General features: G+C 29.8%; 5 protein-coding genes across 6 annotated transcripts; 4 read left to right on the forward strand and 1 right to left on the reverse strand.

Moving 5' to 3' along the window:
* Window positions 1–2,178: 2,178 nt before the first annotated feature.
* Window positions 2,179–16,318, reverse strand: LOC113394445 (neuroguidin). 2 transcript variants are annotated; one of them, XR_010309869.1, is made up of 3 exons: window positions 16,090–16,318; window positions 14,985–15,970; window positions 2,179–2,189 (listed from the first exon to the last, which is right to left on the reverse strand). XR_010309869.1 is itself a non-coding variant. In XM_026631758.2 (2 exons), the coding sequence occupies exons 1-2, from the start codon at window positions 16,096–16,098 to the stop codon at window positions 15,092–15,094; spliced, it is 888 nt and encodes a 295-aa protein (XP_026487543.1). In that variant the 5' UTR covers window positions 16,099–16,318; the 3' UTR covers window positions 14,921–15,091. The 2 variants fall into 2 exon arrangements, 1 of the variants encoding a protein (XP_026487543.1); XM_026631758.2 differs by lacking the exon at window positions 2,179–2,189 and having other exon boundaries at window positions 14,921–15,970.
* Window positions 3,744–9,355, forward strand: LOC113394468 (radial spoke head 10 homolog B-like). The gene is made up of 8 exons (XM_064220541.1): window positions 3,744–4,087; window positions 4,309–4,365; window positions 4,457–4,604; window positions 4,996–5,226; window positions 5,566–5,679; window positions 5,749–6,715; window positions 8,786–9,004; window positions 9,078–9,355. The coding sequence occupies exons 1-8, from the start codon at window positions 3,744–3,746 to the stop codon at window positions 9,353–9,355; spliced, it is 2,358 nt and encodes a 785-aa protein (XP_064076611.1).
* Window positions 10,370–12,360, forward strand: LOC113394447 (uncharacterized). The gene is made up of 3 exons (XM_026631760.2): window positions 10,370–10,722; window positions 11,066–11,195; window positions 11,851–12,360. The coding sequence occupies exons 1-3, from the start codon at window positions 10,424–10,426 to the stop codon at window positions 12,070–12,072; spliced, it is 651 nt and encodes a 216-aa protein (XP_026487545.1). The 5' UTR covers window positions 10,370–10,423; the 3' UTR covers window positions 12,073–12,360.
* Window positions 16,319–16,699: 381 nt separating the features above from the next.
* Window positions 16,700–21,010, forward strand: LOC113394443 (transmembrane 9 superfamily member 4). The gene is made up of 9 exons (XM_026631754.2): window positions 16,700–16,863; window positions 16,936–17,324; window positions 17,587–17,742; window positions 17,909–18,186; window positions 18,336–18,539; window positions 18,640–19,057; window positions 19,142–19,325; window positions 19,407–19,545; window positions 20,034–21,010. Exons 1-9 carry the CDS (start codon window positions 16,855–16,857, stop codon window positions 20,132–20,134), a joined length of 1,878 nt encoding a protein of 625 aa, XP_026487539.1. The 5' UTR covers window positions 16,700–16,854; the 3' UTR covers window positions 20,135–21,010.
* A 488-nt stretch (window positions 21,011–21,498) lies between these two features.
* LOC113394446 (carbonyl reductase [NADPH] 3-like) lies at window positions 21,499–22,543 on the forward strand. Its single transcript, XM_026631759.2, has one exon. The coding sequence runs from the start codon at window positions 21,637–21,639 to the stop codon at window positions 22,459–22,461; it is 825 nt and encodes a 274-aa protein (XP_026487544.1). The 5' UTR covers window positions 21,499–21,636; the 3' UTR covers window positions 22,462–22,543.

Below are 22,543 nucleotides of genomic sequence, written 5' to 3' on the forward strand. Positions count from 1 at the left end.
TTTAACAATTAACTTGAATTAATTAATATTTCTAGTCATATTCTTGTGATTTTGTTATTACTAAATTTTAAAAAATCGATTTCTATACAAAATAGCAATATACTATGACCTGTTACAACGGCAGGAGGAGTAGAGTTATAGAAACAATTTTGATCTTGAATTGATGACCTGAATATGGTCTTGTATAATCTATGGGATTCATTGTGGATTCGTGAAAATTTTGTGTTTTGAATGTTGGCGATATTTTTATCGGTACTTTGGAAGTAAAAAAATATATATATATAAGTTATTCGGAATAGTGTCCTATTAAAAACAAAGAGATGTATAGCCTATTCCAATGGAAGTAGGAAAAAAGATAAACAAACCTTAGGTTAGGTATTTCATCCGCTTGCTAATAACTCGGCTGTATTGTGCACTACTAAAAGTTAATGATGAATATATCTTTATTTATAACACAACACTAGCTCTCAACTACTTATTTCCACTTTAATTTTACTTCCAAAATTCCGATAACAATTTCGTGGTCCATAGTGAATATCATCGATTAATCACGTTCTCAACCAATGATATCGCGTCAATTTGCTGTCAAATGTTGTTTATTTTGCTTTTTTCCTGTTATCGTTGGAATAGAGTATAACTATTAGCAAATCGAACGAATTATGTATATTAAAAGTTTGTTTATCTTTACCCCCCTCCTTCCATTGAAAAATAGTATACGGGAAATTGTTTTACATTAATTACTCGTGAGTTTTATTTTATGTACCCAATTGCATTGATTTCTTCTAGATATTGTATTTTCATAACATTAAATATTTGAACATATCTAGTATAGATCAATTGCCCAAGGGCACTCTTATATATAGTTTACATTATAATATCTAATTGTCTATCTTTACTATATGACATTTAAATTTATTTTATTGCAATTAAGAATTTTTTTTTTGTTACAACTTACTTTTACCTTTAATATTTACTTATTTATTAACAACCGTCTGGTTATTGTGACCTTATTTGTAAAATATAGTTTTGTGTTTCAAACTACTTGAAGGAAAAATTCTATGAACACGATTATAACAAAATTTTAATTTTCAAATTTGATAACAATGTTTAGAGGTAAAACATATCTGACGCAAAATGAAATTTCACTTCCGTCACATCTACTGATTTGCGCGAATTTCACTTTATATTGCCTTTTTGACATTTAAAATTTCTATCATTAGTTTTACTTAATATAAGTAATGTTTGGTAGACCTGCGAACCGTTTAGACCAGCAATTATCCTCAACTTATATAATTTTGCACATATTTAGACTTATATAAAAATATACTACCGAGCGGTAGTTTTAGTTTTCATTACAATGGTAATGTTGTATAAAAACAAGCCAAAACGCTTACACGTGGTTTAGATATAATAGCACGTAGTTGTAGATTGTAAAATAGAAATGTGTTTGACTGATGAAAAAGATATGAATCTAGCAATGTAATGGTGTTATTATATATAACTGTTAAAGGTTGCTAAGTTTAAAAATGTTCAAATATATATTATTCTGTTAAACATTTAGTTTTATTTAACAACATTTCTGTAATCATGGTGTTATATAATTATTGATTGCACTTTTAAATCCAGTTTAATTAGTCAGGTATGTTGAATATTTGGATCTAAAAGCTTTATTATATTTTTTAATCGCAGATATAATATGAATAAAAATGTTTCGTTTGTACTTTAGTTTTGTCACTGATTACCCTATAGGAAATCGATGTTATAAGAAATACACTACAAAAATGGTAGGTCGAAATAATTTCGTTCATAATAGTAATGATTTTCTGACTGACGTTAATCAATTGCCCTATTGTATCGAAAATTGAAACCAATTCACTCAACGTCTTAGCAAATTAATTTAGCAGCATCAAGATGCATCCCTCTCCGTCTTTTGATAGTTACATCAGTCTTTACAGCAAGATACAGCGAACATGATGTACAAAACTGTATAATATCATTCGAAGTATTGGACAGGAATTAGTTACTTAAAAAGACAACTTCGGTATTTTTTATAACTAGTTGAATTAAAAGAACTAAAGGGCTAATTATTTCCTCTTCTGCATTTTTTTCTGGGGAAGTTCATCTCCCTTTCTCAACTCAGTCGTATGTTATGGATTGCTATCTTCATGTGCTGTTACGCTATAATTTAGGTAACTGAAGTTTAGGTAACAACGACGTGTCTTTCATGATAAACAACAATATGATATCTGACAAAGTAATAGCACCGATGAGTTTCTGAAATCCAATCAAATATAACAATATCTGGATTTAGATAGTTAGATCTTTCATTAGTCATATTATAAGTATATTAACTATATGTTAGAGTTTCATTAAAAAATTCATTCGACGCTTTTATTTTTAGGGAGCATGGGTATGTATGTATATATAGAAGAAATTTTCTTAAAGCTACGTAATTAGATGTATCATTTTAGTCTACGCTGCTTCTATGTGTGTGTTTTTGATAATATGTGGAGACTCGATAAGTTTTTGTAGGTATCATTCAATGTTTAATTTTTTTTAAGGATAATTGTATGTCTTCCTTAAGAATAAATAATAAACACTAGTCAGTTGTGACTTTCAATTAAAATTGTACTATTGTATTGTAATGTTCAGATTGTACTTCGATGTGTAGTCATATTACTTATTAGTGTGTTTTTTTCTCAGGCGACCGGATCTTAAGTTGTTTGTCTGCCGCTTACGAGTATCTTATTTCTGCATTTGGATCTATTTTGGACCCTATCTAGAACGTAGAACGGTTTAGTTTTACAATTCATGAATTTAAATTAATAAAATAGATGTTGCCTTTGAAGCTTTATTGGATACAAAGTTAGACTTTATTTTTAAAGCTTGATAAAATATTTACTATACACAGTTAAAGCTTTATTGCGAGTTAAAATAACAAAGGGTTTTTATTTTGTGACAAACAAGCGGAAGGTCGATCTGATGGTGTCACGTGCTCTGCAACTGCGGTAAATGGGTTGATGAACACATCTGATTCAAAGTATAACATTAATCTCCCAAAGTCAAAATGTATTTTGATACGGTTTTCACTACTAGAAAGAGGAATAAACGAGAAAGGTTTGTATGTAGACTGAACTATTTCGGTGTTTTATCGTAAAAACTATTTTCATACTCTTACGTGGCTAACGCTGGCTAAACCCTAGGAACCTTATAACTATGCGTTATTTGCGATGCCAATGAATTATTTAATCTTTATTGTTAATTACCTTGGGCATTTATTATAAAAATTTAAATTATCATTTACACTATATCATTCACGAGAATACTTTAGTCCTAAATACATTCTTGTCTCTACTATTGTGAAAAGGAGCTGAGTGATATACATTTATTAATGTCCCCTTTAGTGCTTAGTTTTCTATCGTTCCTACTATCGTACTTACGTCTCGTATCAGTTATCGCTAGTAGTCTATAATAACATTTTTCTAATACCTCTATCTACCTATATAGATTACTATCGTCATGCTCAAAAAGGTTAAATTCAAAACTGAAAGTTGACACTTTTTGGTAACTGCCAATGCTTAAGTCAAGAAACTATTTGATCCCCGAATGAATATCATTGTCTACGTTAATTTGTAATTTTTCTTAAATTCTTAACAATAAAATATTTTTTTTAACGTTAACGTAAGGATACAAACCTTAAAAATACAATTGTGCGACATATTTACCAGGAATTTTAAAAGAACATGTTTTATATCGACTCACAAAAAACATTGACACGTCGGGATAGTTCTTTAATTTTGACTGGAAGTTATACAAGAAATGACCATAATGAATTTGAATTATTGAATACACGTGTACCATCAACGGGACGACTTACTAGCGATTCTGGGGTATCCCTTGCACAACGTCCAAAAGGTTCTGTACGGAAGGAAATCATTACGTCGCTCTTTGAATCTATGCTGGATAATATTGTTGAGTCTTGGGAAGTTATTGGGCAACGTAAAAATGAAGAATTTGTTTCCGAACTACCCAAAACTCCAAGTGAATTAATAGTTGTTAACAAAAAAAAGAAAACTGTCGTAGGTTTGTTATTTTTTGTTTTTATTTTTAAATTATCTATACCAAATATTCATTTATTTTGTAATACCAAATACAATCTCACTATATTCCTTCCCATATTACTCCTAACTTGTCTGAATTTGTTAGTAATCGATCTTAAAAATAAAAACCATTCTATCTGCTTCTAAATATTTAGATTATTTATAATAAACAGAATGATTAAACTTCGATATAATTTTCAGTAAAAAGATCAAAAACTAAGAAGAGTCGCTCCAAAATTGAATTAGATGAGAGTACACAGGTAAAGTATAGTACAATGAACAGTATAGGTTAGGTAGGTGGTATAGATTAATAATCAAAAAAGTCCAAGTTTTCAACATATTTTTACATTCAAGAGCGACTTACTACAACTGTGTTGGTGGTCAGCACCGGATGAGAGAGCGTATATCCGCTTTCGTAATGGAAATGTCTTCGAAGGAAATATTTCAATGAAGTGTATGCATGGCGAGGGTCGTTATCAGTGGTCTGATGGTACAATATTCTTAGTAAGCATATCTGTACTTATTTAATAATTGCAAACTTTTGTTAATGATATAGATTGAGTCCTTCGTAGTAGATACTCATAATAATTTGAGCTAGTGCTTATAGCAAAAAAAATATTTGGTTAATTACTATTAACTGCTAAACCGGTGGTTGGGCTTTGAGCACGCCCGTCTATATTATTTTGGTTTGAAGGGTGAATGAGCCAATATAACTAGAGACACTAAAATTGGTATCGTTTTGGTGATATAAGGAATTATTACAGTACGATGTTTATGGGTAGTGGTCACCATTATATGGTCCATTTGTCAGTCCACCTTCATATACAGAAAAAAACTTAATCTACTACTAACAAATCAAGAAGCATGTAAAAATCAAAAATGATTTTTATTACAGGGTCAATTTAAGGATAATAAAATCATGGGAAAAGGTGTTGTTCAGTGGAAGAATGACACATGGTATGAAGGTGATTTTGCTGGAAACCTTCGTCATGGTAAAGGTCTATACGTGGACTCGCGAAATCAATGTTCCTACTCAGGCGGTTGGCATTACGGAACTAAACATGGCGAGGGCGTTATTCACTACTCAGGATTTTTTAAAAATTCTTACGATGGACAATGGATTCATGTAAGATTAGCATACCTCTAATCTAAACCTTCAAATAGTAATGTAACATAATTATCATTAGTAGTATTCGTCTTGTGCAATTGTAATTGAAATCCAGTCATCGTTAAAATCAAATATTTGAAGAAAACATATGGATATGAATTTCCATGTTTCGGTCTTTTATTATTGACAGCGTTAAAGTTGGTAAATAAAAAAATTGGTTTACAGGAAGGATCCGAACTGTTTTGTTTTTATCTGCCTATTTATATATATTTTTTAGAGTTCTTATACTTTAGTTTATAAGATGATAAAATATAATATTCATTTTAAAAATAACATAATAAACTCTATTTTCAAAAGAATGTACGTCACGGATTTGGGTCCCGAGAATATTGTGAAATGAGTGGTTATAAGGGTGAGTGGGATACGTCTATTAGAGAAGGCAAAGGTTTAATGATATGGCCAAACCATGATGTGAGTAAAATTATTATCTATATATACTTATAAAATCAATTAACACTTTTACCAAACCAGCTCACTTAGTTCTACAGAGGCGAATGGAAAAATGGAATTATGTCTGGATATGGCGTGTATATTTGGGATGCATATTACAATAATTCGATGTCTTCTCCGTCCCTTTGCGCATATCGTGGTTCATGGGAAAAGGGGACGCGAAATGGATACGGTGTATTGAATCTTGGATTAGGACTAGGTTCTTTTTACAAGGGTGAATTCAAGAACAATAAAAAACACGGCGTAGGAAGATTTGTTACTAACAATGGACTTATCCTGCAACATAAGCAATTATTTTTTGATGACAATATTGGTCACCTGACTTCGAAGGTGCAAGAAAATGAATTTACTGGCCATCTATACACACAATTAGAGGAACCTTATACGTTTGATATATGTGATAATTCTGTTGGTCTTATTTATCATATTGAGCAAGGTATCAAAAATATCGATAAGCAACACGAAATAAGAGCCGCAATTATTAACGATTTTATTGAATTTAATAAAGCAACTCATTCTTTATCTATTGCTCCTAAAGAGGATGTACGAGAAGAAATAAGTAAATTTTATTTTGATGATTTCATTGAATTCGAAGTGGACTCATTGCGTAAGGCTCTTAAATGTTACGAAAGCTTTTTAAAAAAGATATACTACCGATATGCAACAATATGTAACCGAGAGGAAATACACTTTACTCCTGTTCTCATCAGATTATATTTGTGGCAACTATTTTATGACTGTAATATACATACGAAAGGTTTAACGTTATTTGAAATTGATAAAGCATTTCATGAAAATCCGGACTGGATTTCGAAAAGACCTCAAGATCCATTCGAAACAATTTATTTTTGGCAATTTCAACACTATTTAATAACCGTTTCTAGAAAACTGTACGCAAAAAAACATCTGCCAACTAAAAAGCCAGACAGTATGATCGGTAATGCGTTCAGGATATTCATGGAAAAAGATGTTTTACCCGGAGCTGGACGTGGGAGAGGTATTTCATTTAAATTAATTAATACATTAAAAATATTAATTCAATAAAATAATGATAAAAAATTAGATTAAATTATAATTTTCATAAAAGGTGCCTATGGCTAGGGAACTGGCGAGTATTATAGTAAATGATTTACACATTCTTCAGATTGGTAACGATTAAGTCTCAGATTAACACAAATCGATTTAATTAAGTCCTATCCCAACTAGCATACAAGCGGTATAAGCAGACGCTGTATCGCTTTCTTGGTACATACGGTATTTAGGTACCTACACTTAACCTGTATGTAAGGTGTTTACTGAAATTTATACCTTGCTTAACTTGTATATAAGATATTCGTATATGTCTTAAACAGCAAGGTGATGTAATAGTCGTTTAGTTGAAACGATTTTGAGCTTAATCATATCAAGGTGTGATATAGAATTTTTTGTAGGCTATCCATTTGAAAAATGCTAAAATTGTGTTATTAATATTGATTAAATAATTTCCAGAAAATTCTAAACAATATTATGTACTCTATAGTTTTACAATAGATGAAATGAGAATGTTAAAATCACTTTTACAGTACTTATTGGAGAATTGTAGCTCGGCAGAAGCACCTTAAGTGGTATTAGTGCGAAATAAAACTTAATAATATAGTCACTGTCTCCATTAGGCTGGCACAAGATATTTTATATATGTCTATAAGAGCTATTAGTCTATCCTGTAAGACCATTATTTTTGATTCGATTTATAATTTTAACTATCATGGATAGAAAAGAAACGTGGAAATAAAGAAATATGAACTGTAATATCAAGAAGAAAGTATCTAAAATTATTTTAATATTATTAATAATAGGATAGAAAAAAAACCACTGCAATTAGAGTAATATTCTTTGTACCTACGTCTGAGTTTCTTGGTCGTCTTAAATTATACTTTAATTAACAACTGCGTACAGGACATTGCTGTAATGATATTATAAACCAGTGACATAGAGGAGAACGAAACAAATTAAGAATCCTTATATGACATAAATGATTATTCTGATGATGACAATTATTTCCCTGCAGATGAACAGTAAAGTATTACTAGTGAATATTTTAAAAATATTGATTTCAATACTCTTAAAATATTCACATTATCGGAAACTACGATATATGGTTTACCAGATTGAGTTTGTGCGGTAAATTTAGGCGAATCATTGACGCCAGTTTCTGCTTGTATCTGAAAATTAAACCGTTGCTAGAATGAATTCTTGTTGTCAGGCTAAACAATGATGAAAAATAAACATAAAAAATGGTTCAACTATCATGTCTAAATTTTAGGTAATTATACCTAATTTAGTGTCGGCAAGAGCTTACTGTGACCCAATATTAAATTAACCCAATATGTACCAACATTCTAAGTTTGCTTTTCAGTTCATTGTATTAGAGAACCGCAAAAGGGTTTGATAATTTTAAAAAAAATTACACACTTCTATATCGCCAATATAGAGCTTATTTATGCAGGTAAAACCGTGAGATATACATTTAAAGCGGCTATTATAGCGCTTCTTATACTTCATGTATGCTAGTTGGGACGTCACTGCGTTTTTTGAGACACAGCACTTCAAATTTGTAAAAATGAAAAAGGATACTTAACAATTTGCTCATCCCTATGTCCGCCTCTGAGGCTGATGTTCAAAATAACCCTGAAAAAAAATCAGAAAGATATTCATTGAGGCCCTGCATAATCGCGCGACGTAGTTGCGAAATTTATTAAAAAATTAGATCCTAGTAATATGTTACATCCTTTCCATGACTCCTAGATACCGACAAAAATTGGCAGACATAGCATATGTGGGCTTACACGAAATAAGCTTTTTTATGCCTAGCAACTGAAGACCAAAAACAAATAGTTAATAATATGCAATTTTCAAATTATTTGTTATATTTTCTTTACCTGTCATATAAGATCCCAATCAAAAAGTAGGTAGTTATAATAAATATTATTAATTATCTTTTTAGGAAATTTAAAATAATAATTGAATATCCGCTAAAACTCGGCCCCACCTCATAATACCATTGTTAATAGTGCGTTATTTTTTAAAGGGAAACTTGTAGAAGGATATGCATCATTTGTTCCATTAAAAGGTCTTTATGAATTATACTGTAGCTTAGGAGAGCCTTGTACGATACGCAAGTTTTTATGTGCTATTCGACAGTCTCCTCATTGCTCTACACAACCAAAACAATTTATCGTTGAAGATTCATGTCCTATAATGGGATTGAATGCTTATATTTTTGGTAATGAGATGACATTTATAACTGGTAATGCTCACACTTTTATTATTTGTTTTTTAAATATAATTATTTTTTAATCAATCGAATAAACATGTTTCAGATGATCCTATTGAGAATAATGCGCAGAAATTAAATAGTTGCTTTAGGTTATTTAATATAAGCAATTTGTCGAGCAAAACTGTTATAAAAATATTTTCATACATATTTCCTCAAATCTGTGTATCAAATAAAATAATAGATTTAAATGTAGAAATAACTTTTTTTGAATTTTTTGAAGCGTTTATTATATGTGTTGAGGAGAGTATCAGAGTTTCAAACGAAAATCAAGAAAATATTTCATTGAGCAATCTTGAAGCCTTACTCAAACATAAGATATAAAAGTAATTAAAAAAATATTGTTATAGCAACATTAAATTACCTTGTTTTGAATTTAGTTTTTTTATTACTTTTTTGTATTCCTTTAAATAAATCATTGTTAAATTCAAATGGATAGATGACTGGATATTAAGTAGGTAGTTGGTACTGATAACTGTATTAATATTCAACTGAATTTCTAATTAATATTGGAGGTTTCGATGACCTAATAATATATTCTCAGACCATGAATAGTGCCTCGTTGAGCTAATGGCTAAATATAGGGCTGCGGGTCCCGCGGTCCTAGATTTAAATCCCAGATCGGGTTGATAAGCTCATTGGGTTTTTTTACCGAAAAAAATATAGTAACAATGGAAGTGCGTGCACTCTCGTGGCTCGGAAAGCACGTAAAGCCGTTGATCCTGCGTAGTTGGCTGGTCTGCCTCAAATTTGGCATTGGATTGACGACACCATCAATATGTACCCTACACTATATACATGTTTAATATTATAAGAACATCCGCAATATAATTAATCGGGATTAATGTAAAATATATATCTTATTATAAGTAGTAAGACCATCCCATAGACGATAACGAAGTATGTATGTTAGTTAACTAAATGCAATAATCGAGGTTTATAAATAGTGTATAAAAACTCCCATTACAAATCAGAGCAATAATTGTTAATATCAATAATTTATTTATAAATTGTATAATAATATCAGGTACATAAGGCCGATACTACCTACTCCAATAAAATATCAAAAGACAGAATGGTAATCTTTATCTATCTATAAGTTCTTAACACATAAACAACCTAATGAAAGTATTGATTAGCCCTATAATAATTGTTTACCTTTAAATCCAAGTCAATAAAATTATAATATCATAGTATTCATATTTTATGAGAATCTGCAGAATAAACCTTATTATTCGATATCGACGGGTCAAACGGTACTGGCCAAATAAAGCACCTGTAAGCACCTACATATTTGAAATGAATGACATTTTATTGTTTAATACTAAGTTTATAATAATTATTCATTCATGTCAAAAAGCCTTTTTTAATTAATTTTATAGATTTCTTACAATGAGATCTAAAAACGCAACGGCTAAAAAGCCGCAACAAATTCTTTTCTGCAAAAATACCTATGGACCAAAAGTTAAAGTTCAAAATTGGGATTATCAAATGCACGTGGAAAAGAAGGATAATTATGTATACCGGGATAATTTGAGTAATCACCTCAGTACCTATTTGCGTTGGGGCGATCAAGATCAAAACATAGGAAAAAGTGAAACACAAGCTATGCTTGAACAAGTATTTAGTAAAACAAATCCAATGTATGCTTTTAAGCCCCTTGTTAATTTTACTTCATACCCATGCACTGAGTAAGTAGAAATTAACTAGTAGTAGTAGTAGTAGTGAGTCTTAACCAAAGATTCAAATCCGGTGAAGCACTACTGAATATTCACGTGCTTATATTTTTTTATTTGAAACATCTCGTGCTTGGCAGTGAAGGAAAACATCGTGATGAAACCAGATTGTGGCAGATGTAATTCTGATACAATCCACATTTGAGAAAAACTCGATCTCAGACACAAGTTTGTTCCTATTTTAGTCTACGTGTTTCCGAGAAATATTAGCACGACCAGTGTCTAAGTATTTGTGATTATGATACATGTGCTGATATTTTTGCGAATAATAAACAAGATACTTATATTGAATCTTTAGTACCCCGGGTCGAAATAAACTGATGAAAAATGCAAATTTGGCACAACTTCCCTTAGATTTCGGTGTTATGGACTATCTTACAACTCAACAAGATGAGTATAGAAATCCTTATGCGACCGTTGCTACACCGGTATGTTTAATCCATTACTTATGCAAATATATGAAATTTGTGACAAAACAAATTTTTATTATTAAATTTTTTATACTACATTTTCAAGTATAATATTATATATAAAAACACCGAGCATAAATTTAAAAAAAATTTTTAGTGACTTTGCACGTGTAGAATATAGAACATATAATTTTACAAAACCTCTAAAAACAAATATGATATTCTAAATATAGGTAATGAAAAAGTTACAGTTACACATAGTTCCAATAGTAAAAATTGCTACTAAATTATATAACGTACGATTTAAAAAAATAATCTTTCTGTAATTTGAATTAGTCTTATATTTTATTGTGATGAAATATAATAATATTACAATACGTGTATGTTTGTTGGCCCAACTACAATTAAATAAAAATTAATAAGAAATTAGTCACGAGTATATCATACATATATGCGCAAATAGTTCTTACGAGCAGATTATAGGAATTGTCATCCATATGCCTAATGTCTAGGCGTTAACATAACGATTACAATAACCTACATAAATAGTCAGTTATCGTTATTTTTATTTTACGTGCAAGTTCTCGGAGAATCTACTGCAGACCAGGCAACTTACATTTCGCGTATTGTTAAATTGTGAACTACATATATTTATATTTTTTATCTTCAACAGTTAACAATGGCTTCACCAGTGTGGTTGATGAACCGAGTAATTCGGTCCGATCTTACACATAACCATGGAACAGCGCCCCCTAAAGGAGATTATCAATGTTTAGATACTCATACTCCGATTGGTCATATTCGTCAAATGAGATTGTTTCGTTACCAGTCATTTAATCCAGCGACATGCGTACAAGATTTTCCTTCTGTTGATTTATCAGTCGACAGCAAATAAAATACATGTGTTTTAAAATTCCTTTATTACGTCATAATCTAAAAAAATAATCAAAAATGAATATCATAGAAAAAATAACGATAGCTAGAAAACGCTTAAATTACAACATGAATAAATTAATTTAAAAAAAACACAAAATGTTTTTTTTTTATAAAACTGAAACCTTTCCGTAATGGTGCACATTGCGAAAAAGAAAACAAATAATCAAAGCAAACATGAAAGAAAACAATAAACGACGTGATTGAAAATTCTGAAACAGTATTCAATATAAATATACCCAACTTTCTAAATTATCCGTCATTCGCTGTAGGTACTAGCTGGTTTGGTACCAAATTAGTACCACACATTTTAGGTAAAACATATTTTATTATTAAATTTTAAAAGTCGGTAGTTGTATCGTAGAAAAATAAAACTTAAGAAAATTAAACTAGTAACTAAATAAAAAAAATTAAAGTTTTAACACCTTCCTGCAATTTCCTTCATCTTAAATTTCCATTACTATAAACACTTGCTTTTCTTAAAATTAAACATACTTATTTTATTTAATATTTTAGTTTTTATATTTTATTTTTTTATATTATATAATACACATAGTAAGGCAAATTTAAAATAGATATTTGCACTGCAGTTTTAAACATTTGTGATTCATGAGCATCATTAAAAAACTGTAGGTATTATATAAAGTTCTAGCTACTGTGAATGTTACACTCATAACATAACAATCATTTCAGTTATGGTTATTACGGGAGCACAGTAAATAGTGACGAATTTATGAATAAGATATACACACATACCCACATAAATGAAACAATTTGATATAACATTAGTAAGCAAAATGTAGCACCTCCCTGGACGTTTTACTAGTTAAGCAGCAAAGAGTTCCAAAAGGTGACTTACATAATTATTGTGTTAAAATGCTATGTACACATAAATTAACCAACATTCTATAGCCAGTATGATGTTTATAAATATTTTATAGAGTAACAAATAAGAGCTTAACTTTAATAGTTATATTTTAATAGGATTATAGGAGCTAAATTTTACTGTGCATGTGCTTAGACAAATGGAGTACCCTGTATACTAAAATCTCTTTCTAAATTTTTATTTTATAACAGTTGTAAAAAGTGCGTCTTTATAAGGGAGGTGATCGTTTGTTCTCATTTCACCTGTTTATGTTAATGCTGAAAGTGTTTCAACTACAAACGCCTTTTCATTTGCTTCAATTATATATTTTTTTTATCTGCTTTACTATGAGAAAAAATGGCCTTCTTTACTTTAAATATGTGTAAATTTATTTCGAAATTTAAAGTAACATTAACAAATAACCATTTCTTTAACCAACAAAAAATAAAAATGACCAAATCACATGTAAATACATAGGACATTGCGACTATTAGTTTTATATTCATCATATAGTAAAAAAATATATCACTTCATTGTTATGTGCTTATGCTTAAACTATTTCTATATTCGATTTTATTTCAGAGTGGCAAAAAGAAGAAATCTGTATTGTTAACGCAGTTTGTATGAATAATTGTCTCATCAATCTATAATCAAGCAAGCAAGATAACGGACATGTTAAGTAACATAAATCAGTGCCATATTATTATTACTTACTTATCAATTTAGTGACTGAAACGGTTTGAAGATCAAACATTTAAATTCATCATGTGCAAGTTTTTAGTATTTATTTTCGTAATAAAAATATATTTTGAGTTATGGGGATAAGCTGTTATTAAATGAGGCAGTTAAAACGTATACAATATGCGCATTCCAAGATGGTCTGTTTGAAGGCTCTTCTTAACGTTTGCGCGTGTTAAGGGGTAAAATATTAAGAAATCGCTTTATGCGTATTCTCATCTCTTAAGTCATCTGATGTCTTATCTATGTGGCAAGATTGTTTGATTGTAATACGATCACATTCTTGTTTATTAAGCATCATACAAAATAATGGCACGAACATTTCAATATGCGCACACCCTTAATCCGAGATGAGGTGGTTTTTAGTATGTTATATTTTAGCTTTCTTGTCCGTCATTTAATTCGAGAATATGTGAAATAGTTTTCAAACCTACTTTGTAGTGAGGTATACATGCAACCTTAATCTTTAAGTTATAAATAATATATGTTAGAATGAACCTAACGCATTTTCGCATTAAATTAATAAATAAAAATAAATAAGTACTAAGGCTATACAACCACACTTTTCAAACAAGGAATGGCGGTAAGATCGGTTCTTAATTTAAATTTGATTGCATTTAAAATGTTTTGTGGAAAAACATTACGTTTTTTTGTATCAAAGAAACTTTTCTCGGGCGAAGCTCGCATAAAAAAATCGACGAAATAACTCTGCTAATAATTCACAGAACAAGCTGTAACGAAAAAATATTGTGGAGCAAAGGGCCACTGAATTCATATTTTGGCAAAATCCCATACCTCTACTGAGTCATAAATTATCACACCATACTATTCAATTAAGCATTGAAACTAAACCACTCCATATTACTCACTTAGCGTTATAATTAATTTGAAGCAAAAATCAGTGCCAGATAAGTATGATTCACTATTACTGATCAGTTTCCCACTTCTAGTAGGTAAGTTGCACCACCTACTTGTTATTATTAGGTGGTAGAGCTTTATGCCCAAACCGAGTATTTATTCTATCACTAACAGCAATTTGTACTGCTTGATTTTCAGTATGAATTTCTGTGCCTATACTTTTGATATTACTTACCATTAGTTATTTGCCTATCCGCTTACCTTTGCAATAATGTAATTTGATGTGGCACATGATTTATGTTATTGTTTTATTTCTAGTAATGGAAAAATAATCCATACTTCATTATTGTGTAAATAAAAATGTTTTAATTTTGCCAACTTTGATGAGAAATTGATGAAAAGCCTATATTTATTTATGTATTTTCATGTGAATTTATACTTTTGAAATATTTTATATCATACTTATGCAATGTTTGACAATAATACAAGTTAAGGGAAAATGTAAAAAGTATTAAAGAGATCAGTGAGTACGCCGTTTTTTAAATCCTTTACCTTTTTTAGATTTTAGCTTATGTTTACGTGCTATACTGCGAGTGCCGGTAACTTCGTCTGCTAACATACCAACTGTTGTCAACTTTTTCCTTCGATTTTTTTCTGCCTTGGTAACTGGCAAACGAGTCAGGTAATTCTCTTCATATTCAGTTTTTTCTTGTTCATACTTAGATATTGAGTGCTTAACATGATTTCCTGTAGTCATTTCCAGTGGGGCTTCAGAGTATTCTTCACGGAGTTCTCTCATAACATTTGAATTAAGAAACTGTTTTTTGGCTCTTTCCTTATTTTTCTTTTCACTGTCATTCCTAGATATACTATCATCAAAATGCACTGCTGCCAATTTAGGAGGTACATATACATTAGATTTTTCACTTTTTTCTTTTTTGTCGCCACTATCTGATTCACTGCTGTCTTCTTCATCATTTTCTATCTTACTAACCAGATTGGCGGGGTTGGCGTGATATGATTGGGGATCATCTTCTGTATTTCCAACAACTGCTGTTTTAACAAGTTTATCAATTTGATATTTCAGTTTAGAATCTATTGGACGAATTTTTTCCAACACAGTCCGTATTTCAACAAGCCTGTCTATGGAAGGGTCAGATTCAATTTTCTCTCCAGAACATTTCCTCAACACTATATATGTTAAATTAATTAGATAACTGAGAAGCATTTGATATTTCATTTCTAAAAAACTCAAACCCTTGTCCGTTGTTATTTCTCCACTTTTAACTCGTAACAACATATTATCTACTAATTGTGAAACTTGCTGCACATTCATGTTCATTTCTTTTAATAATTTTACAGCTTGTGGCAAGTCTGGCTGTTCCATTTCATCCGTAGCCTGAAATTGTAATTTATGATTCCTTACTAAAAACGTATTTACTATAATAGTTTAATTTCAAGAAAAGCACTTGTAACTAAAATAGGTGGGATTTTTAAGAAAAAATAAAACAAAAATACCTGAACCATGTTGCTCCTTTTGGTACGTGCTTTTTTATGTAACCTAAATTCTTTATAATGTAATAAACTACATAAAATTTTAAAATTTACACTTTTCACATAAATAATGTAATAACAGATAAAGTACTTATCATATTTCTCACATTATAATTATAAAATAAAATAAAAACATGAAAGCGACGCGTTCCGTGCGATCTAAGTAATAGCCCAAAGAGTATAATATAAACTTCACTCATGAAGTAGTAGCATAGCCAATAGTTATGGTGTAAAATATAGGTATGTCCTTAAAATTACATGCGACGTTAGTGATGTGACTTAACGAACATGACAACAAATAAAAAATATTTGTCTTGATCTTTTGATTTAAAATATTTCATTTAAAATCCGAAATAAAATAATATAATTCAAAATATTTTAATATTTACAAATTCTTCATTTTCATGAGCTGGTTGTCGATAAGCTGAAAGGTACTACTGCATACTAAAAATTAAATGGCAAATTTGTTTCTTTTTTTGCAGAAAATACTACGCAAATTTTAATATTATAATAAATCAATATTTCATGTTTCATGGCAATAACGATTATACGTCAAAATACAATCCTTAAATTGTTCATATTTCATAATCTTTAGATCTTGTCAACTATTTGTCATGTCTAAAATCTAAATAAATTGCAGTATACGGAATATTCTTTTTATTCTACTAATAAAATGAATAATATTATGATTTTATCACTTTCATAACAAAGAACATCAAAATATCAAATATGTGTACTGTTAGTATTCTATTATGAAATTAATTCTTATTATGGTATTAAAATGATAATAATTTTCTTTTTCTTTCGTAGCTTGCTTTACAGATTTTAACATTGTTGGTAAACATAATAATATATAGTCATGGGTTTTATGTCCCTGGTGTCGCACCAGTGGAGTTTAAGAAAGGTCAAAGGATCGAAGTTAAAGCAGTTAAAATGACAAGTATCCATACACAGCTACCATATGAGTATTATTCTTTACCTCTCTGTATACCAAAAAATGGAACATTCGTATACAAATCCGAAAATTTAGGTGAAGTTCTACGAGGAGATCGAATCGTGAACACACCTTATGAGGTACACATGGCTGAAAATATTAAATGTAGACTTTTATGTCACAAACAAAATGATCCAATCAATTGGAGCGTTGAAGAGTCTGAAAAAGTTGCAAGCCGCATTGAACATGAGTACTTTGTGCATTTGTAAGTTATTATTATTTTTGAATTAATCTAAGGTACATTTGCTACTAAAAGCATGTATCATATAAAAACAATGTAACAAAAATTTTAATACATATACATATGAATGAATATGATGATTCAGAAAACTTTTAAAATTTAGTTTAAATTCATGCTTTTAGCATAATATTTAAACTCATTTATTCTATTCTATCTATTCTAATCATATTACACATATATGTTATTTTACATTATACTTTTATTCACTTTATATTTTATATTGTAGATTGATCGACAATTTACCTGTGGCGACAAAAATCATTAATGTTGATACTTCTGAACGAACAATTGAACAAGGTTATCACCTTGGATTTATGTCTAAAGGAAAAACATACATTAATAATCACCTGAAGTTACTTCTCAAGTACCACAAACATAGCCAGTAAGATACTTTTCACTTAATTATAATTTAATATTTTTAAATATAGTAACTACTTAATATAATTTAAGTGTATGTAAAAATGTAGTTCTTTTTCTTTTAATGTCTTATATTACCACAATAATTGAAGTCATTTTGAACACAATTTAATAGCTAATGTTGTTTACAGGGATTCATATAGAGTTGTAGGTTTTGAAGTAGAAACATTTTCTGTTGATAAAGATCATATGACTTTTGTTGATGACTCTTGTCAATTTTCGTCAGAAGCCAAGCCTCAGCTTGTTAATGAGGATACAGGGACAAAATTATACTTTACATATTCAGTGGAGTGGGGAGAATCTGAAATTGAGTGGGCTTCTAGATGGGACATATATCTTGGCATGAAAGATGTGCAAATACACTGGTTTTCTATTGTTAATTCAATTGTTGTTCTCTTCTTTTTGTCAGGTAACATTTTTTTAATACATGAAATATTAAATATTTTACTTTTTTATATTATTATTATTGTTTTGTCTGCAAGCCAACTTTAAACAAATGTATCACAGTTTAATATGTGTATTTAATATCATGGAAATTAATATATTATTAATGTTTAGGTATTTTAACAATGATAATAGTCCGAACATTGAGAAGGGATATTGCAAGATATAATTCTGATGAAAAAATTGAAGACATGATTGAAGAGACAGGCTGGAAATTAGTACATGGTGATGTGTTCAGACCACCTCCCAAGAGGATGTTATTTGCTGCTGTTATTGGAAGTGGTATTCAAATATTTCTAATGTCCCTCATAACAATATGTAAGTCTTCTTAATTTTAGCTAATATCATAAAATATATATCATTCTTTGCTAAATTGAATATTTTTTATATTATATTACAAAAAAAATTATTATTCCAGTTATTGCAATGCTGGGTATGTTGTCACCAGCTAGCCGTGGAGCCTTAATGACTGCAGCAATATTCCTCTATGTGTTTATGGGTCTTATAGCTGGTTACTATTCAGCTCGGTTGTATAACACAATGAAAGGAAAGCAATGGAAACAAGCTGCATTCTTGACTGCTACACTATATCCTGCAATTGTATTTGGATCATGTTTCTTTTTAAATTTTTTCATCATGGGTAAACATTCTAGTGGAGCCGTACCTTTCTCAACAATGATGGCACTTTTGTGTCTTTGGTTCTGTATATCTCTGCCTCTAGTTTATTTGGGTTATTATTTTGGATGTAGGAAACAACCATTCCAACACCCAGTTCGAACAAACTTTATCCCAAGAAAAGTACCAGAACAAGTTTGGTATATGAATACTTTGGTTTGGTAAGTTAAATAATTTATTTTTTAATGGTAGTAATAGTCTTTTTTTTTTTCAATTTTACAAATGTCTGTTTTTTATGTTTTCAGCATTTTGATGGCTGGTATACTTCCATTTGGAGCTGTATTTATAGAGCTGTTCTTCATTTTTAATGCTTTGTGGGAAAATCAATTTTATTATTTGTTTGGATTTCTATTTTTAGTATTCTGCATACTTGTTATTTCTGTATCACAGATTTCTATAGTAATGGTTTATTTCCAACTATGTGGTGAGGTAAATATTTATAAAAACAGTAATTTTGAAATATTATCACTCTTTAATAATATAAATTATAATGAACTCCTTAAATTCTAGGATTATCATTGGTGGTGGAAGAGTTTTGTTATTTCGGGAGGATCTTCCGTATATATACTGATTTATTCTATATTTTATTTCTTTACAAAACTGGAAATAACAGAATTTATACCAATACTACTTTACATTGGTTACACAGGTAAGAATTTTATATGCAGGTATACATATTGTGTAATAAATAATGGTCATTTGCAATAAAGTAATATTCAATAAATATTTCACTGCTGAATAGCAGCCTATTCTTCTGTTAAAGAGAAGGTTTGGAGCTTGTTCAACCATATTGCTTTATGCATATATATTAGATGTAAATGGTCTTGGTTCACTACTTTGTTTGTATGTAATATTAATTAAAAAAATAGCTACTGGAACATTCATTAAAAGTAACAATTAGAGGACATTTTCAATCCAAAATTATTTATAATTCATAAAGTACATCCAATGGAATAGTTACAAAGTTGTGTTTTCAGTTGTTCAGAAAGTCAACTTCAACAACACAACATTTCAGAACTTGTTTTGCCTATGCATGCACATAACAAATTGTCAAGTTGCTAAATATTCCTGTTTGGTAATGCAGTTTATACAATGGATGATATAAACATTTTAAAAGGACAATAACATTTTTTACAGGACTTATGGTGTTAACATTTTGGATCTTAACTGGAACAATTGGATTCTTTGCAGCATATACATTTATACGAAAAATATACGCTGCGGTGAAAATTGACTAATTAAGGACTTGAACTTGAATCTATTTATTTCTAAGCATTAATTTAAATATTGATTATGTGCGTGTAATTAGGGAATGCATATGTGCAGGTTTGACTGTGTGTAAATAATTTTAACTAAATAGCTTTTTGTTGTATACTTACTTATATGTCTACTTGTGCATTACAAATAGTAAAATGAGTGTTGCTTAGCTTTTATTTTTTAATTTTTAATTAAAAGGTTGTTGGCCTAATTTTTAGAAAAGACACAATGCACAATGCTAATTCTAAATATTTAATTGATAGAACAAACATTACAAGTGTATTTTAAAGCATCATTATATGGAAATCGTCATCAGGTCCGTGCGTCTTTCAGCCCTCGGTAACCTTAATGTTATTCAACTTAAAAATATACATAACAAAACTGTACTTATATGAAATTTTTCCTTTTTTTACAATAGCTAAAATATTACTTATTGGGTTTATACTTTGAATTGTATTCTGTTAAAAAAAATTTTGGGAGCAGTAATGTTGGTAATTTTTTTTTAATGTAAATATATAAATCTCCAAAGTTCGAAATAATTATCTCATCTTCTGGAAACACCAACTAAAATATTCCATCACTATAAAATTCAAATTCTGTAAGATTAGTAAGCTTTTACAAATCGGATGTCATCAAATCATTGTCATCAATTACATTATAATATCGATATATAAGATTAAAACATATATCGATACATATGATATAATCGGAATTATAGAAAACGTTTTGTCATGTATGTACAGTTGTACACAAGCTATTTTATGTGCGGACCTCATCCTTTTTAAATGAATAAATACTTCACATTGCTATAAGTGCTTTAACTTGCAATAAATTATTTCAAAGAGAATTGACATTTATCTTAAACCTTTTGTTTATCACATCATCATTTTAAAAATCCATTGCCAAAGTATTTACTGGTAGCTAAATATAATATATCTTCTGAGCAGGTTCATATGGTATTCATATTACTTTGTAAACCTATCAAAATAATTATAAGTCTAAATATTAAATAAGAAAACAATTTTACTTTTTTAATGAAAGTAATGTTAAGTAAGTTAAATAATAAGATTTAGCTACATCTAGACTGTTTTATAGTTACAATAATGTTATTATATCTAAGCGTTTAAGTACAACGTTATAATAAATATATGCAATGTCAAATTTCCTTTTTTTTTGAGTAATTATAACCTAAATATGAGAAAAGCCTAACTATTTAATGCTATTATTGAAATAAATGATATGATATGAGCTATCATAATATTATTATAGGAAGATGATTCTCTGTTCTCTTCAACTTTTGTCTGTTGGACAATTTCATAGTCTGCGTAACGTCATAAGTCAACAAGTGTCAATTGTGGAGTTGTCAATATTGTGATGTCACAATGGCAAGTGAAATGTCATTAAAAAACTGATAAATAGAGTATATTTTAAAGTTATATTTTTTATTGTGAATTCTAAATTGCTTATACATTTTTTGTACAAAATGGAAACCAAAGTAGCCGTTGTTACTGGTAGTAATAAAGGTATAGGGTTTGAGATCGTAAAAGGATTATGCCAAAAGTTTAATGGTTCTGTATATCTAACTGCTAGAAATGAAGAACGAGGCAGAAAAGCGGTGCAAAAACTAGAAAAGTTAGGTCTCCGACCTTTGTTTCATACGTTAGATGTTACAAGCGAATCTAGCATAGAGGAATTTGCTAAGTTTATTTCTACACGTCATTCCGGCATTGATGTGCTCGTAAACAATGCCGGTATTTTAGATTTGGATAAGCCTGTGCCAACTTGTGAAGAAGCTAAGAAGCTTATGGATACAAATTTCTACAGTCTTCTTACAATTTCTAAGATACTTTATCCACTTCTTAAAAATGATGCTCGAATTATTAATATGAGCAGTGACTGGGGTTTGTTATCGAACATCAGAAGACAGACGTGGCTAGATATTCTTGCAAAGGATGACCTCACCACAGATGAGATATTGCAGTTTGTTGATGATTTCTTGCAGAATGTTAAAAATGGTAAAACTGCATTTGTTTCTTTTGCCGGCCACAATGGTGACTATAAAGTTTCCAAGGTTGCTCTGTCGGCTCTTACTTTTGTACAGCAAAAACTGTTTATTAAACAAGGGAAAGATATATCTATCAACTGTGTCCACCCTGGCTTTGTTAAAACAGATATGACGAAAGGAATGGGTGATTTCACTCCCGAGCGTGGAGCCCGAGCTCCTCTGTATCTAGCACTGGAAGCACCACAATCTCTTAAAGGCACATTTGTGTGGCATGATTGTCATCAAGTGAACTGGGATGATTAGTTATAAAAAAAGTTAATATTGTTTTAATTCTGTGATAATAGTGTCACATACACTTAAACTTTAATATATGTTTTTTTAGTAA

This window comes from Vanessa tameamea, chromosome 4 (genome assembly GCF_037043105.1).
Source record: "Vanessa tameamea isolate UH-Manoa-2023 chromosome 4, ilVanTame1 primary haplotype, whole genome shotgun sequence".
NCBI lineage: Eukaryota > Metazoa > Arthropoda > Insecta > Lepidoptera > Nymphalidae > Vanessa > Vanessa tameamea.